Source organism: Phyllostomus hastatus, unplaced genomic scaffold, assembly GCF_019186645.2.
Source record: "Phyllostomus hastatus isolate PE091 unplaced genomic scaffold, TTU_PhHast_1.1 phas_contig_90, whole genome shotgun sequence".
Taxonomy (NCBI): Eukaryota; Metazoa; Chordata; class Mammalia; order Chiroptera; family Phyllostomidae; genus Phyllostomus; species Phyllostomus hastatus.
In genome coordinates, this window is record NW_025333984.1 from 8,932,825 (window position 1) to 8,947,547 (window position 14,723).

At 35.9% G+C, this 14,723-nt stretch overlaps 1 protein-coding gene across 1 annotated transcript in view; it reads left to right on the plus strand.

Moving 5' to 3' along the window:
* Positions 1-14,723, plus strand: part of TENM1 (teneurin transmembrane protein 1) — a 703,022-nt gene that overhangs the window by 163,630 nt on the left and 524,669 nt on the right. Inside the window, exons 3-4 of the mRNA XM_045852186.1 lie at positions 8,976-9,236; positions 10,891-10,947. Coding sequence (XP_045708142.1) covers positions 8,976-9,236; positions 10,891-10,947 — 318 coding nt within the window. The remainder of the gene's footprint in view (positions 1-8,975; positions 9,237-10,890; positions 10,948-14,723) is intronic.

The window sequence follows — 14,723 nt, forward strand, 5'->3', positions numbered from 1 at the left end:
CTCACTGCCTAATAGCTGAAAACCATTGTATATGGTTTTTTGTTGTTGTTGTTTCAGGTAGGAAAGTAAATTTGGTCCTTTATATCCCATCTTGACTGGAAGTGGAAGTCTTCTCCAGAATTTAATGTTTTCCTGTAAATAGAATTCCAATTCAAAAGTGCTAGATTCTAGCCCTGGCTGGTATAGCTCAGTGGATTGAGCACAGGCTGCAAACCAAAGCATCGCAGGTTCTATTCCCAGTCAGAGCACATGCCTGGGTTGCAGGCCATGGCCCCCAGCAACTTCACATTAATGTTTCTCTCTCTTTCTCCCTCCCTTCCCTCTCTAAAAATAAATAAATAAATAAATAAATAAATAAATAAATAAATAAATAATATTAAGACTTGATTTAAAAAAAAAGTGTTGGATTCTAAGGGTTCTTACCATAACCTGTATTTTCATAATGTTCACTAAGCATGTGAAACTGTTTATTGTGTGTGTGTGTGTGTGTGTGTGTGTGTGTGTGTTTATTTTAAAGTACAGTAGCCTGAGAGAGTTTCTTCTTTTTATCCCTGACAAAGAAACGTCTGAGTGCATGAAAACAGAGTCTCTCAGAGGAGCCACCAACTCACTCCAGCACACTCTGCAAACTTACCAAGATCATAATTTCTATGTGCTTTCTGAAATGAAACTGACTGATGAGAAAGAAGGATGAAAGAAGTTCTGATTCAGGCCAGCTGAAAGTGTCTTTTATGTAACAAGGCTTTGTGACTGGTTTTACTGAAAAGCCCCCCAGTTCTATACCTTAGGGTATATTTTGAAGAATTTTTATGGAGAGTCATTTTCCAATTCATTAAGCCAAGTATATAGTGAGGGAAGCTTCCTTTGTGAGACTATTTCAGTCAGAAGATGATACGGAGAATTTGTCTTCCATTAGTTTAATATTAGTATAAGTGTTTTTCCCTAAATCCACCCCAGTGGGCTGCTGTATTTCTTTTATGCCAAATTTATTAAATATCTATTATTTGAAATTAATAGCTAATTTACCAAAATAACAATTTTTCAATTTGCATTGGCAGGCATTGTTTTTGTTAGGCAAAACCATCTTATATATGTCAAAATCATATTGAAAAAGTTAACCTTTTTTTAGAGTGATTTCATATTAATTATGGACTTTAAAACTTTAATACTTAATAATCATATTTTGCCTAGAATTATTCTAGAGCCTGAGGGGATAGAAATACATAGTCCTTCACACATCATAGGATACTGTGCCAAAATTATCTCATTTGATTTTGAGAGATACAAGAAGTTTAGAAAACTTTCAGATTTGCAGGTATAATTCAGGAGGTAATACAGAAAGTATAAATATTGAAAAAATATGGTCAGGTATAAAATTCTGTAGGAAACCTGAAATATTCTATAGGGAAGGGTAAGATTAATGGGAGGGGAGGGTCTAAAGTTGGAGCATACTTTGTGACACAGTCTCATATTAGGGATTAGATCAGTGAGAAATCATAAGGAAGGATTCCAGGTGGCTGGTAAATTATGTCCAAAGATGCAGAGGCAAAACTAAAAAAACTAAAACTACTTTTAGTAAAAAACTAAAAGGGCACCTTTGAAAGATGGCGAGAACAATCCTGTAGTGGAGCAGAATATAGTTCATTCAGTAGCTAGCTCTTCGTGGATACTGACTCTGGTGCACGGTTCTATCTTGGCGTCTCTAATCATTTATCACAAAGTAAATGCTTACAGATTAGTGTAGAATGTTACAGCAGTCACATTGTTTGCCTTTATGAGTATGTACTTCAAGCATTTGCAAATGTTTGCAGTGCTCATTTAATCCTTTAACTCACCAGTCTCCCTTCTCTACATGGAATTGTGTGACAGATTAAGGTAGTTTACAATTAGCGCGCACACACACAGACACACACTAAACAAACAGCTTCATATGCTTGGTGCACATAATGAAAATACAGAAGTATACCTGGAAGACCACCGTGCTCAATAAGGATTCAGGCTCCAAAGTGTTATGAACAGCCAGAAAATTGGACCAACAAAGGTAACAAATGAGAAATTTTTAGGGCCATCGAGCACCATGCATTTGCAGTGCTCGATAGCCCTGAAAATTTCTCATTTAGACCAGGAAGTCTCTGTCTCATTGGAAATGTTGAAATAAAGGGACCAAGCTCAAGTTCTCATTGATCTAAATTTCTGATGGAGTCCTGGACCTCCCACCATTTTTCTAGTCTCTGATTCTTTCTCCAGACCCTCATTATGAAGGCTGGAGAGCAGGAGCCACCTCTCCAGTTGCAGTGGTGACACTTTCTGAATTAGCTTCAGAGCAAGTCCTCTCATCTTCTGTGAGAACAAAGGAAATGGGGCCCTGTACTAAGGTGAATAGTAGTTCAGGGAAATAGAAGTTGCTTATTCCCATATCATATGTCCTTGCTCCTTAGAATGCTAAATGATGTTTTCATCTTTCTCTAAATATGACTGGAGTCCCTTTTGACTTTTTCAAGGTTCCTACCACATCTCCCCTCCCTTTGATTTTATGCTGTAATTCTGTGTCCTTGTCTGGCTTGAGCCGTTTTTATGGATTTGCAACTCATTGTGCTTCTGAGAGCATCCTTTTTGACGTTAACATGGTCTTTTAGCTATGTTTTGAGATGATTCCAGTTAGACAATATTGGTCACAAAGCATGAATGTTTCTACTTTAGGCTTTAACTCTCCCCAGATTTTTTGGCCATGCTTTTCACTATACTGACAGATGGTGAAATCTCAAAAATTAAATAAGGCATAATTGGTAGGCTCCAAGTACTGAGATAATGGGTGCATTTGGAACTGTGAGGGTGAGATTAGGCTGCAGGAAGCTTAGTTATTTTCTTTAAGTCCTCTGATAACCACAGGCTCCAGCTTTGCATTTAGGAGCACTCCATCTCTCACCCCTGTGCCCTAGAAAAGGCTGATGAGTCCTCAGCAGAAAAAAAAGGCCAGGTCTGGGTGGTGCCTTTATTACTTGGTTCTCATTTTTGGCCTTTAATAGGTGCTCTGTGGAACTTGCCAAAGGACACGACGTGGTCCTGCTACCTCCCTGCTTAATGCCCGGCTCAATACTGTGCATTTGATAAAGCCTTTACACGTAGTGAAAGAAGAGGAAATGAAATTGGGCTAATTTTGTAAGAGTTACAAAGTAGACTTCTCTGAATTCTGTGAGATTTCTGTGAGAAACCAGAGAAGTCTATTTTGTTTTGTTTCTTGACTTGAAATTGAGTGAGTTTTCCATGGAGCTATGTTTAAGTAAGCTCACATAAACTTATTTGTTTGACAATTTAATATCATTTGTTTTTCAAAGTCCCCAAACTGAGAAATGCAAAATGGAGACCCAGTAGTAAAATTATTTGTCTCCTATCTGGTATTGCTCATTTCTTTCTTTTGTATTTCTTGCTTCAGTCTGCAATAATCCATGGCATTTTCCCTCAAGTCATTAATGAATTATTAGTGGATCAGTAATATTTTTTAATTGTGTGAATTTTTATTCATTACACTGTAAAGTACTGTTTGCAATAACCATGTTTATAAACTCATAATTTTGTGTTTGATGAACAACTATTTTTTCAGTTCCTTTTTTATATTATATATATATTATATACTTTATCACTAACCTCACAATTCAGAATATATACTTAGGTAATATCAGCACTTTAATATATCAAGATTTATATTCATGATACAAGATCTTAGCTAACATGTGTGATTATCCTTCACAATAGAAGTGTGAATAGCACCTTGATTCATAAAACCACTAAAGTTTATTCCCATTTGAAAATTTTAACATTTTCACATTTTGCTATAACAGGCACAAGTTACAGTTATAGAATTTTAGAACACGGTAGTTATGTAGAGATTTATTTCAAGTTGGACCTAAACATATTACAAATGAGGGAACTAAGGTCCCTAAGATGTTAAGTGACTTATCCAAAAACCACATGGCTAATTAATACCATCTGCTTTTGTATATATTCCATAAGGATTCTTATAGTCATAGTAATTAAAGCTAAGAATTGTATCTCCTCTCCCTCTTCCTTATATTGGAAATGGACTATATTTAGAAGTTATATCTCAAATCATTCAGGTCATGGTGAAATTTAATCATGGTTTTTGACCTCCAATTATTTAATTTTTAAGATTTTATTTATTTTTAGAGAGAGGGAGGCCGGGAGGGAGGGAGACAGAGAGAGGAAGAGAAACATCAATGTGTGGTTGCCTCTTGCACGCCCCCTACTTGGGGACCTGGCCTGCAACCCAGGCATGTGCCCTGACTGGGAATTGAACCACTGACCCTTTGATTTTCATGTTGGCACTCAATCTACTGAGCCACACTATCTAGAACTGTCCTCAAATTATTTATTTGCAGTGTGATGCCTTAAAGCTCCCTTTTTAGAGGAAGTGTGGATGGGTTCAATTTTAAGAAAAAATAAAGTCTTGAGCTTATCAGCAACTCAAAAATGGCATTTGCAGAAAGAAACTAGTATAGATGACTCTTACTTTCCCTTTTAAGTTTTGATAAATGACTTCTCCAGGCTTAACATCTGCAGATCAATCTGTAGATTTAGAAAACACAGTAGTTCATTTTATTCAGCACTTTATATAATTTTAAAAATATTAATTTATTAGTATTAATAGAGCACTAAATTGATCCTATGTGCCAGATCTACTCAACTTAGTCTATGAGCCCCAACTCCAGAATGTTACTTTAGCTGCTGAAAGCTCCTCAGTGATCAGTTTTATCCTTAGTTTTCCCTTAAAATTGGCTTTCAACTATTACATTCCTAGGAAAAATATGTTCCTTAGAGGATCACCATGCAACAGTTATCCTTGATTGCTTCAGGGCTTAGATACAAACAAGATAGCATTTTGATTACCTTTCCATTCATGTTATAGTTCCCTTCTACTAGGAAGGAAAGAGCTGGGCCTCCCGCTAGCTGGGAGGAACTTTGCTCCATCTACAAAAAATGTCTGATTCTTTAGTCTCCTCATTGTCTTACTATCTGATAGTGTATAGTCCACTAAAAAATTATAGAGGTATAATTGAAGTGCAGTAAGCTACGCATACTTAAAAGGTATGGTATGATAAAGTTTGGCATATATATATATATATATATATATATATATATATATGTAATATATATAAACAAACTATTGCCACAGTCAAGGTAATAGTCATTTAGGTCATCCGAAAAGGTTCTCTGTACCCCTCCTTCCCCATTTCTTTCTTGCTCTCTTCTTCAGGCAACCACTGATCTACTTCCTGTCACTGTCAATTGGTTTGCATTTTCTAGAATTTTATTTAAATGGAAGCATACAGTATATAGACATTTTGTTGATCTTTCATTCAGCATAATTATTTTGAGGGCCATGCATCTTATTATATATCAATAGATCATTCAGGACTGAATAATATTCCATTGTGTGGGTATACCACAGGTGTATCCTCTCAGCTATTCAAAGACACTTGGATTGTTTCTACTTTTTTTGCTGTTATGAATAAAGCTCATGAGCAACCTTGTGCAGGTTTTTGTGTAATAAGGGTTTTCTTTTCTCAGGGATAAATGTCCAGGTGTGCATTGCTCTCCCATTAAGTACAGCTTCACATTTTAAGAATCTGCTAAACTGTTTTCCAAAGTAGTTGTACCTTTCTACTTATTACCAGCAGAATATGTAGTTTCTCTATTTCCCCGTCAACACTTGATGGGGTCAAAATTATTTTGGCCATTCTGGTATTTCTGTAGTGGTATCTCATTGCAGTTTTAGTTTGTATTTTTCTGACAACTAGTGATAATAGAACACATTGTCATTTGCTTATTGGTCATTTCCCTATCTTTTTTGTAAAATGTCTTTTCAAATGTTCTGTCCATTTTTAAAATTGGATTTCAACTCCATTAATTTGCTCAGATTTTGTCTCTTACAAGGCTGGAAAATAGGTAGGTTTTCCTTGAAATAAAAATTATATACATGTCTGTGAGGTCCCAAGTACATCATTCACTTGGCAGCATCTGCATCTGTTTATTTTTGAAGTATAGTTTCTCATAGTACTAGTCTATCCATTTAAATCATAGATATCCTAAGATTGTACTTACATTTCTCTTGTAGCTAGCTTTTTGGTAAGAATAGATCTATAATAAGTTCAAATAAACTTTTATATTATCTAGGGAATATGTAGTATTTTTGGTAACAAGGTTATATGTACAAGGCTAAAAACAACCTCTTAAGATGCATTGTAAGTGCTTTCTAGAAAAATGCATCTTATGGGAGTTTTGAACACCACCAAGACTTTTGTGTATTTAAGGAAATAATTTACAATGGCAACATTGATTTCAAGATAGGGAAGTGAGGCAATTCAATGAACATCACTTACTGTAAAAAAACTGAATCTTTCTCTTTTTCTTTCATTCTTTGTTTTCTAAGTATATATTGACAAGGCAGTATACTTTTTTCTGGCTATTTAAAGAATTTGTGGTTTAGTCTTTTATTCAAATCAGAGTATAGTTTCAGTAAATATCTTATACAATTTTTGATCATGTTACACTACATTTCCTTAGAAGGGAACAAGCCCATGTATCTAGTATTTTATGATATGGAATAATAGATTGGCTGCATATTTAGTTTTATTTGCTCATTCTTTCCCAATGAATGTCTTTATGATGACTCACATACTCATATTAAAATCTTTGCAAAGTCACATCTCAAATACCATTGTATGAGTGAAAATAAATGCAAGTATGAGGTTTTGAAAGTGAATTTCCTAATTAGAGTCCTGAATCCATGGAAAATAAATGGAGGTCCTTCACAGCAATTCACCTTAAATGCATTCTTTCTTGTGTCTCCATATAGAATTACAGCTGGTTACTGCAAAAGCCTTGGTAATGCCACAAAGGTTGTTCTCTCACTTTCTCTCCCCTTTTCCTGGCTCCCACTGCCCTCAGAGAAGTCTCTAGGGAAGCAGTTTACAAAGTGTGGTTCCTGGACCAGTAGCATACCCAGGAACTTCTTGGAAATGTGGAACCTTTGGCCCTTCTCCAGACCTCTTGAATCCCAAACTGAAATGGTTGGAATAAACAAAAATCTGTGTTTAACAAGCCTTCTAGTTGATTATGATGCATGCTGAAATTTGGGCACCACAGATCTATGGAAATGAAGAAAGTTGTGAATGCAGGCCCACGTAAAACCCCTTTCCTATGGCCTCCAACTTACAGGTTTATTATCAAGTTGCTGTACCAACAACTGCACAGTAGGATTGGATAATGCAACATTTTGAAATTCAGAGGCATGAATATTAACCAATATTCTTGATGCACTAAGATTTATATTGTGCAAAATGGATTTTTACTTTTAACACCATGTCAAGGAGAAAAACATTTCATAAGCTTTTGTGCTTGACAAGTGCTCTGGAATTCAGACAAATTTTTGTAGAAAAGTAGAATTACTCTTAAAGACATTCATCACAGACATCATAAGGAGAATTCTCTGCAGTGACTTATAACCCTAAAGAATTTATTATAACTGACTTTTCTGAATACATTATAGTAGCTTTATTTACCTACAATCTTTGTTTCACAGAGCACAGTGCTGGGCACATAATGGTGACTAAATAAGTATTAAAATTTGATTTGTTAAACCCGTGTTTGGCAATTATGTCACAAAAATAGCTGTTTAAAATATGTTCATATTCTGCACTCTCCTTTCTAGAATACAGCCTAAATTTTAGCACTTTCTGTATTCAAAGAATTAAATTTATTTTAGAGTTTGCATTTTATTGATACGTGCCAAGGATTAGATGCACTCAGTTAAGCTTCTTCTTGGCTAAATGACATACCCTGTCTCTGATGTCAGTCTGAGAAAATCCCTTATAGTGTACAACATCCCCGGATTACCTTATCTAAGTATTACACGGACATTTCAGATGATATGTCTTGGCATGTGGTCACTTTTCATTAACTTATTAGGGACTGTTGAAGCATCATGTCCCCTTTTTGACACCTTTCCATAACTGAACGCAAAATTGACTGTACGACTGAATGCCTGATATTAATACGGTAAATTGATGGGGCTTCATTGGTGTCTAATGGAAGCCATGTCCAGATGGGTGTTTAGTTAAAAAGGGCTCTGTTGTTATCTCACTTGGGCTCTGGGCAAATGATATGTACCCTCTGAACTTTATTTTCCTCCACCATAAAAGGAAGTGACTAATGGCAGCATTTCTAAGATCCTAAACATTTTATGATTCTAAGACTTGGGGTGGAAACAGGTAAAATTGAAACCATGAAGCACTACTGAGGTGCAGTCTACAATTGAATTTTTTATGTTTTTGTTGACAGAATGAATAAAACAGGATAATTAGCATAAAGTAGGCCTCAAACTCCTTTGGTGAAAATGGGAAATAATGATATTAGGTACTTATAGTTTTAGAGATTAGATGAATGTATTTTAGAAAAAATACTTTAGAAGAGTATGTTTAAACATAATATTTTCCCTCAGTTTTCACATTGAATTATTTATTCTTAACTCTAAGGTGTATGAAGTGCTTAGATAAGCCAATAATTTTAATAGTTTAAGCCTAGGTGTGCTCTACAGATCATATATATTCTTCCTGGAAAAGGAATATCTTTTAAAGGACAGCTTTCTATATTTTATACTCCTCTGCACTCAACTTATTTCATTACATTTTGTGCAACCCAAAATTGTAGTTATATAGCTATTTTTGGGCATGCTTTTTCCAAAACCTTGTAAGAATCAACAGGAGCATAATTTTAAGCTACAGAAGTGCAAAATAAGCTCCGGATGATAACTACCATAAATAAAATGGCCAGAATTCTAATTTTGCAAAAACACATTACTAGCAATGGGGGAGGGGGCCCTGAGGACAAAAAGTGGAATTTTATCAGGTATTTCTTCACAGTGCTAAACATTTTATCCGGACTTTGTTTCTTCACAGAGATGGAATTCTGTGAAACTCCTCACAATCTCTGCTCTGGCTACCAGACTGATGTGCACAATGTTTCTCGACATGGCTACCAGTTAGAGATGGGATCTGATGTGGACACAGAGACAGAAGGCGCTGCCTCACCTGACCACGCACTGAGAATGTGGATAAGGGGGATGAAGTCAGAGCATAGTTCCTGTTTGTCCAGCCGGGCCAACTCTGCATTGTCCTTGACCGACACTGACCATGAAAGGAAGTCTGACGGGGACAATGGTAATTGAACTCCCTATACTGTTTCAGCAAAACCCAGAGAGAATGCTGCTTTTAGTCTTTAATTTCTTTTCCTTCCCTGTGTCTGCCCATTTTTTATTTAATATGAAGAATGGAAATGCTTGTTAGCAGGGTCACGTGGACAAGGCACTTGCCTAAGTACCTGGTAAATAGACATGTTTATTTATAATGTTAGATAAATTATTTTTTATTTCTAATGATCCCCCAAGGGAAATAATCTCATGTAGTCAGCAATATTGTACATGCGTTATTTATTACTCACTTTTATTTTCATCTTTATTTCCCAATGCAATATTAATGGCATTTATTAGTATTTATTAGAAAGTACTCATTTTATGTATGTTGGCTTTTTATCAATATATGAACAATGAGGTAAACAACTGTATAGCAGGCATATTCTGGACATGTTTTCTATTTTGATTCAGATTAACTTGTCAACTTTACAGACAGATTCAAATTAATTAGGTTAGACTGCAATTATTTTTTTAAAAGAAGGTAAATTACCATCAGCTATTTGCCAGACAATGAGTAATAACAGCATCATTAAACTGTAATTATATGAGTACATTATTTTCTTACAACTTTTAGAAATGGATAAGTTTTCTCTTTTTGATTTGTTGGGAAGAGGTTAATTTATTTTATTTCTGCCCTTCTGTCCCTACTGAAGAACAAAACCCTTCTATAAAAAGCACATTAATGCTTATTAAACACATTCATCTGTTGTCTTCGTCATTGTGTTTGTCTAAATTTGATAGATCCACGTCACCATGACCACAGGGCTTGCTGTGATAGCAGTGGCTAATTAGCATTTCCTCAGGTGGGAGACAGATAGCCAACAGCCCTGCATGTACAAAGTTTTCTGTTCTCTCCCCCTTGCATCCTTCAGCCCATAGGGAACACTGGGCACAGGATATAATTTGGAATGACCATTTGACCACAAATTGGAATATCATTTCCTGTATGATAGGCTGTAACACTTGGTGATATTGCCAAGTATCCTGGCTGCCTTGATTTTCTTAGTTTACTTTCATGTAGGCATGTATGTATTGAGTGAAGAGTATTGAAAGTGAAGTATAGAAATGAGAAGGGAACATATTTGATATATGTATGCATATCCGTGTAAGTGAAAGAGCATTAGGATGCAAATTAGGAGACCTTGGACTGGTCCCTATACTTTCGGGGCTTCAAAGGTCAAACAGGAAAAACAGTAACCAAATTTATGGGAAATGAGGTGGTAGATGATCTCCTGTATTGCCAAGACTTCTCATTCTGCCTCATCTCACTCCTGCCATTGGAAGTTATAGCCAGCTCACTGGGTTGAAACATTAAAATAAAAGGAACAAATTTCTCCATGAGGTTCTACCATCCTTCTATTCCTGCAAGATCCTAAGAGTGGGGTTTCTTTTGGGGTGATGAAGTTATTCTGGAAATATATAGTGGTGACAGTTGTATAACTCTGTGAAAATACTAAAAACGACTGAACTCTGCACTTGAAGAGAGTTAACTTTATGGTATATGAATCATATTTCATTGAATCTGTTAAGTAAAACAATAGTTACTGTATATAAGGGTTAAAGATTGAAGAATCCCAGATGACTTGGACAAGGATTAATTAGTAAAATGTTTGATATTACAGGTTTTAAATTCTCCCCTGTTTGTTGTGACATGGAGGCTCAAGCTGGGTCTACTAAAGGCAAGTGTTTCCAGATATTTGACCACTAATTATTTTCATCTCGGCCCATCCCTGACACCTACCACACAGCATGGAACCCTGCCCCTCTGACAAACACCACACAGGCCTAGCTAATTTACCTGTCAAAGATTAGTCCCTTGGCAGTTTACTGATGTGCTTTCCTCTAGAAAACTTCATGTGTGTGTATTGGTGATGAAGAGGAGGTGAAGTGGGTGGGTGATGGGGAGAATGACAAACAAGATTTAAAGTGGGAGAGGGAAACACAGATTTAGCATGAGGGCAGGAATTTATACCACGTTAGGTTGGGTTTGGCCTCAGGACTTCCTATGTTATCTATAATATGTTGCTGTTCTCTAACCATAAAGTTACTATAACTCAGATATTGTCCTAACTTTATGGTGCCTTGGTCTTTTCCTTCAGCTGCTCCAGCTTGGCTTTACAATCACACTATCTATATCCATGTCATTAATTATAAATAGTGCCTTCAAGTGAAAGAAATGTTGTTCATTCTTTGCTGTAAACCTGTATTTATATTGTGGCATGTGTCAGTGAGGGGACATTGGTGTTCTTTTACCTTTGCCCTTATTGTGCTTATTGATTGAGTTTTGACCCTTTGTGGAGGCATACTGAAAGCAATACTGATGAGTGATTTTGATGAAAACCAACACTTTGGGGAGATCTGCACATGTGATGACAGGACAATGTCTCAGAATTGGTGGGTGGCTGGGGGAAATGGATCAGGGGAAGATCTATCACAGTCAGCTTTATCTAAAGGTACATTATCCTCCCCCACGCCTGCATGAGAACTGCTCATCCTGGTGAGCCACTACACTGTGTTAATGTGCCATCTCTCTTAGGCGTGTTAATGACTTTCAGGAATATTTAAGGCTGTTCGGTTTCATTTGGCCTGCAGTCTAATCAGTCATCTACCTTGATCATGTAACTATTTACTCAGACAGAGTTGGAAGACTCAGGAATAAAGGACATGCATCTTTTCCCTTATAGGTTTATTTCCCTTATGGTGTATTTTCAGACTGGATAGGGTACCATAAAATTAGGCTGGGCTGCCAAGGTAAACCTATGATTCAGTCTGCTAAATACTAGTTCATAACTGCAAGCCTCTGTTGGCCCAATGTGCACCTCCAAGAATGATTTCAAATTATGAGACAGTAGTGAATAAAAGTTTACACTGTGGAGTCAGGCAGCCTAGGTTTAAATCCCAGCTGTGTGACCTTGGGAAAGTTACATAAAGTTTCTGTGCCTGAACTTCCTCATCTGCTATGTAATGATAATATTAGTATCTGCCTCTAGGATTTTGTGATGACTGAATGAATTAATGTACATATGTAAAGGTTTAGAATACTACTTGTAATATCTAAGTGCAAAATGAATGTTCACTAATATTATTGATCAGCATCTCACAATTTCCAAATGCACTTTTAATGTTTTTATCTCATTTTATCCTCGTGGCCACTCTGTGAAGTCAATTCTATTGTTATCTGCATTTTACACAGGAAGAAGAGTTAAAACAGCAACTCATATAACACTTAGTTAAATGCAGTTGATTGTTTTCCAAATGACCATATTTTCCCTCTCTTGGATCACATAGGAATATAAGATATGAACTTGAACAATTTTTCTATGCTCAGTTACAGTTCTGTAAGTTATACTCTGACTCTTACTAGTGATTTTCAATAAGGAGTATATAATTTGGAATCTTATTTATGACCTATAGTAATATTTCACCAATTTGGATTTCATAAATTTTCAATCATTGATGATAAACAGAGCTGACCTGCCTTCAACATCTTCTTAGATTCTTGAAGAGGTTTGAGTTGAGATGAGAGTGTAAATGATTTTTCTGAAAATATGTTAATTTGAGGAATATGTTGTTTTCAATGAACTGAACTTGATGTTTGTGTGCAAATGTAGCTATTTATTTCCCATTGATCTCACCCATTCATGAAAGCACGCCTAGCAAGGCATCTATTACATTAATTTGAGTTTATATATACTCTATTTTAAAACAGTGAAATGGCTTGAAATTTAAAAAATTTATGTATTCACTACTGAGACTCCATGCCATCTCCATCTCTGTGCCTCAGTTAGTGTCAGTTAGTGACATTTTATTTTGGTTCTGTCTTCTTATGAATTCTGAGTTTTAGATTATTGATGAGGCAATGCACACAATACCATGGATCAGTATAGGATGATTTAAGTCTCACTCCTAACTATGGAAGGAAAGTGAAGGTAGGGGAAATTGTTACTTTGGGTGAATAGTTCAGCTGAGAAAGATTCGGAGATGGAATTTCAGACACTTTCAGTTCTCACATTCTAGGTGATTATGATATGGATTTTCTACTTACATTTCCAAAATTGCGTCTATGAAGGACTTCTTTCTTTTATTTCATTAATTGGTCAAGCTTTTCAAAATACTTATTTTTTCTCATTTTCACAAACTGTATTTGGTTACCTGTAATTGAATTTCAGTCTCTGACATGCTATAACCCATGAAGAATTAAATTAAATAACCCTTAATTTCAGCACCAAATGCACAGAGAAGAGAGAGCATCAGGTAACAGAAGACATGTGAATTTTTTGGCTTTCACAAGGGAATCAGAACACTTTTCATTTCTATTTTCTCAAATTTGTTCCAAATTAACCCTTTGTTGTCTATTGATGCTTGATGGTCTACTTCCATTTGATGGAAAAATGCAGATCCTACTAAGGCTACTTTCATCCTGAGCCCTGTGAACAGGAAACTCTGATACCGGTCATAATGCTTTTTTTCATTTTAACCCTTTTTTCCCTGTCATTTCACCCTATGGCCAACATTACTATTAATTACAGGCTATTACTTGAGTCATGTGTTTTGTGTTCTCACAAGAGTTCTTAATAAATACTGACCAGCCAGCTACTTGAAGGTAGAGCCTGGTCTATTCACTGTTGTAGATTCAGTACTTAGTCACTGCATCTGGAATGCAGTAAGCACTACATAAATGAGAAATGTGCATTATTCTGAAGGGAAAGTTAAAACTAAGGGATAATATACTTTTGTAGATCTTCTCTGATATTCCAAGGATGGAAACTCTGCAATGGGTCAAACCTCTGCTCATCTAAACCACAGCTCTGCCTCTGATAGGAGATCCAATAGGTGTTTCTTAGAAGGATTTGACAGTCCTGAGCATCAACCTCAGTTATTAGGGTACTCTTTAATAATCACATTTAACTATGCATTAGACTGGAGGAACAAACTATATCATCAGCTAACTTTCAATAATCAATTTCCAAGAATGCATTTTCCAAGTTGCTTAAGTGGAACAGTTGGATTTTAAAAAGTGACAATAAAATTGCTTCTTAAGAAGCTAAATGGAGGAAACTATATAGAGAAAAAGCACTTGTAATCTTTAACTAATAAAGGATAATTTGCAAAGAATTTTTTATAGCTGTATGTTGTGAATAATGATGTTTCTGTGCAAACAGTATTGAGCACCTACTCTTAACCAGACTTGGTGTTGGAGACCAGTACATGGTAACCAACCTCAAGGACTTTACAGTCTCATGGGAGAATTTGATGTCCTGTTAGTTAGGATTGTTTATCATTTTTTGTTATTGGTATTGCAGGTAACAGAAACCAACTTGAGCTAGCTTAAATTTAAAAAAAAACTACTAAAGGGATATGAGAGTGCTTCATAGGGCCACAAGAGTATGACTAGACCACAAGAAGGGATTAGATTAGACTTGCCCAATCTTTGCATCTTGCTTTTGAATCCATT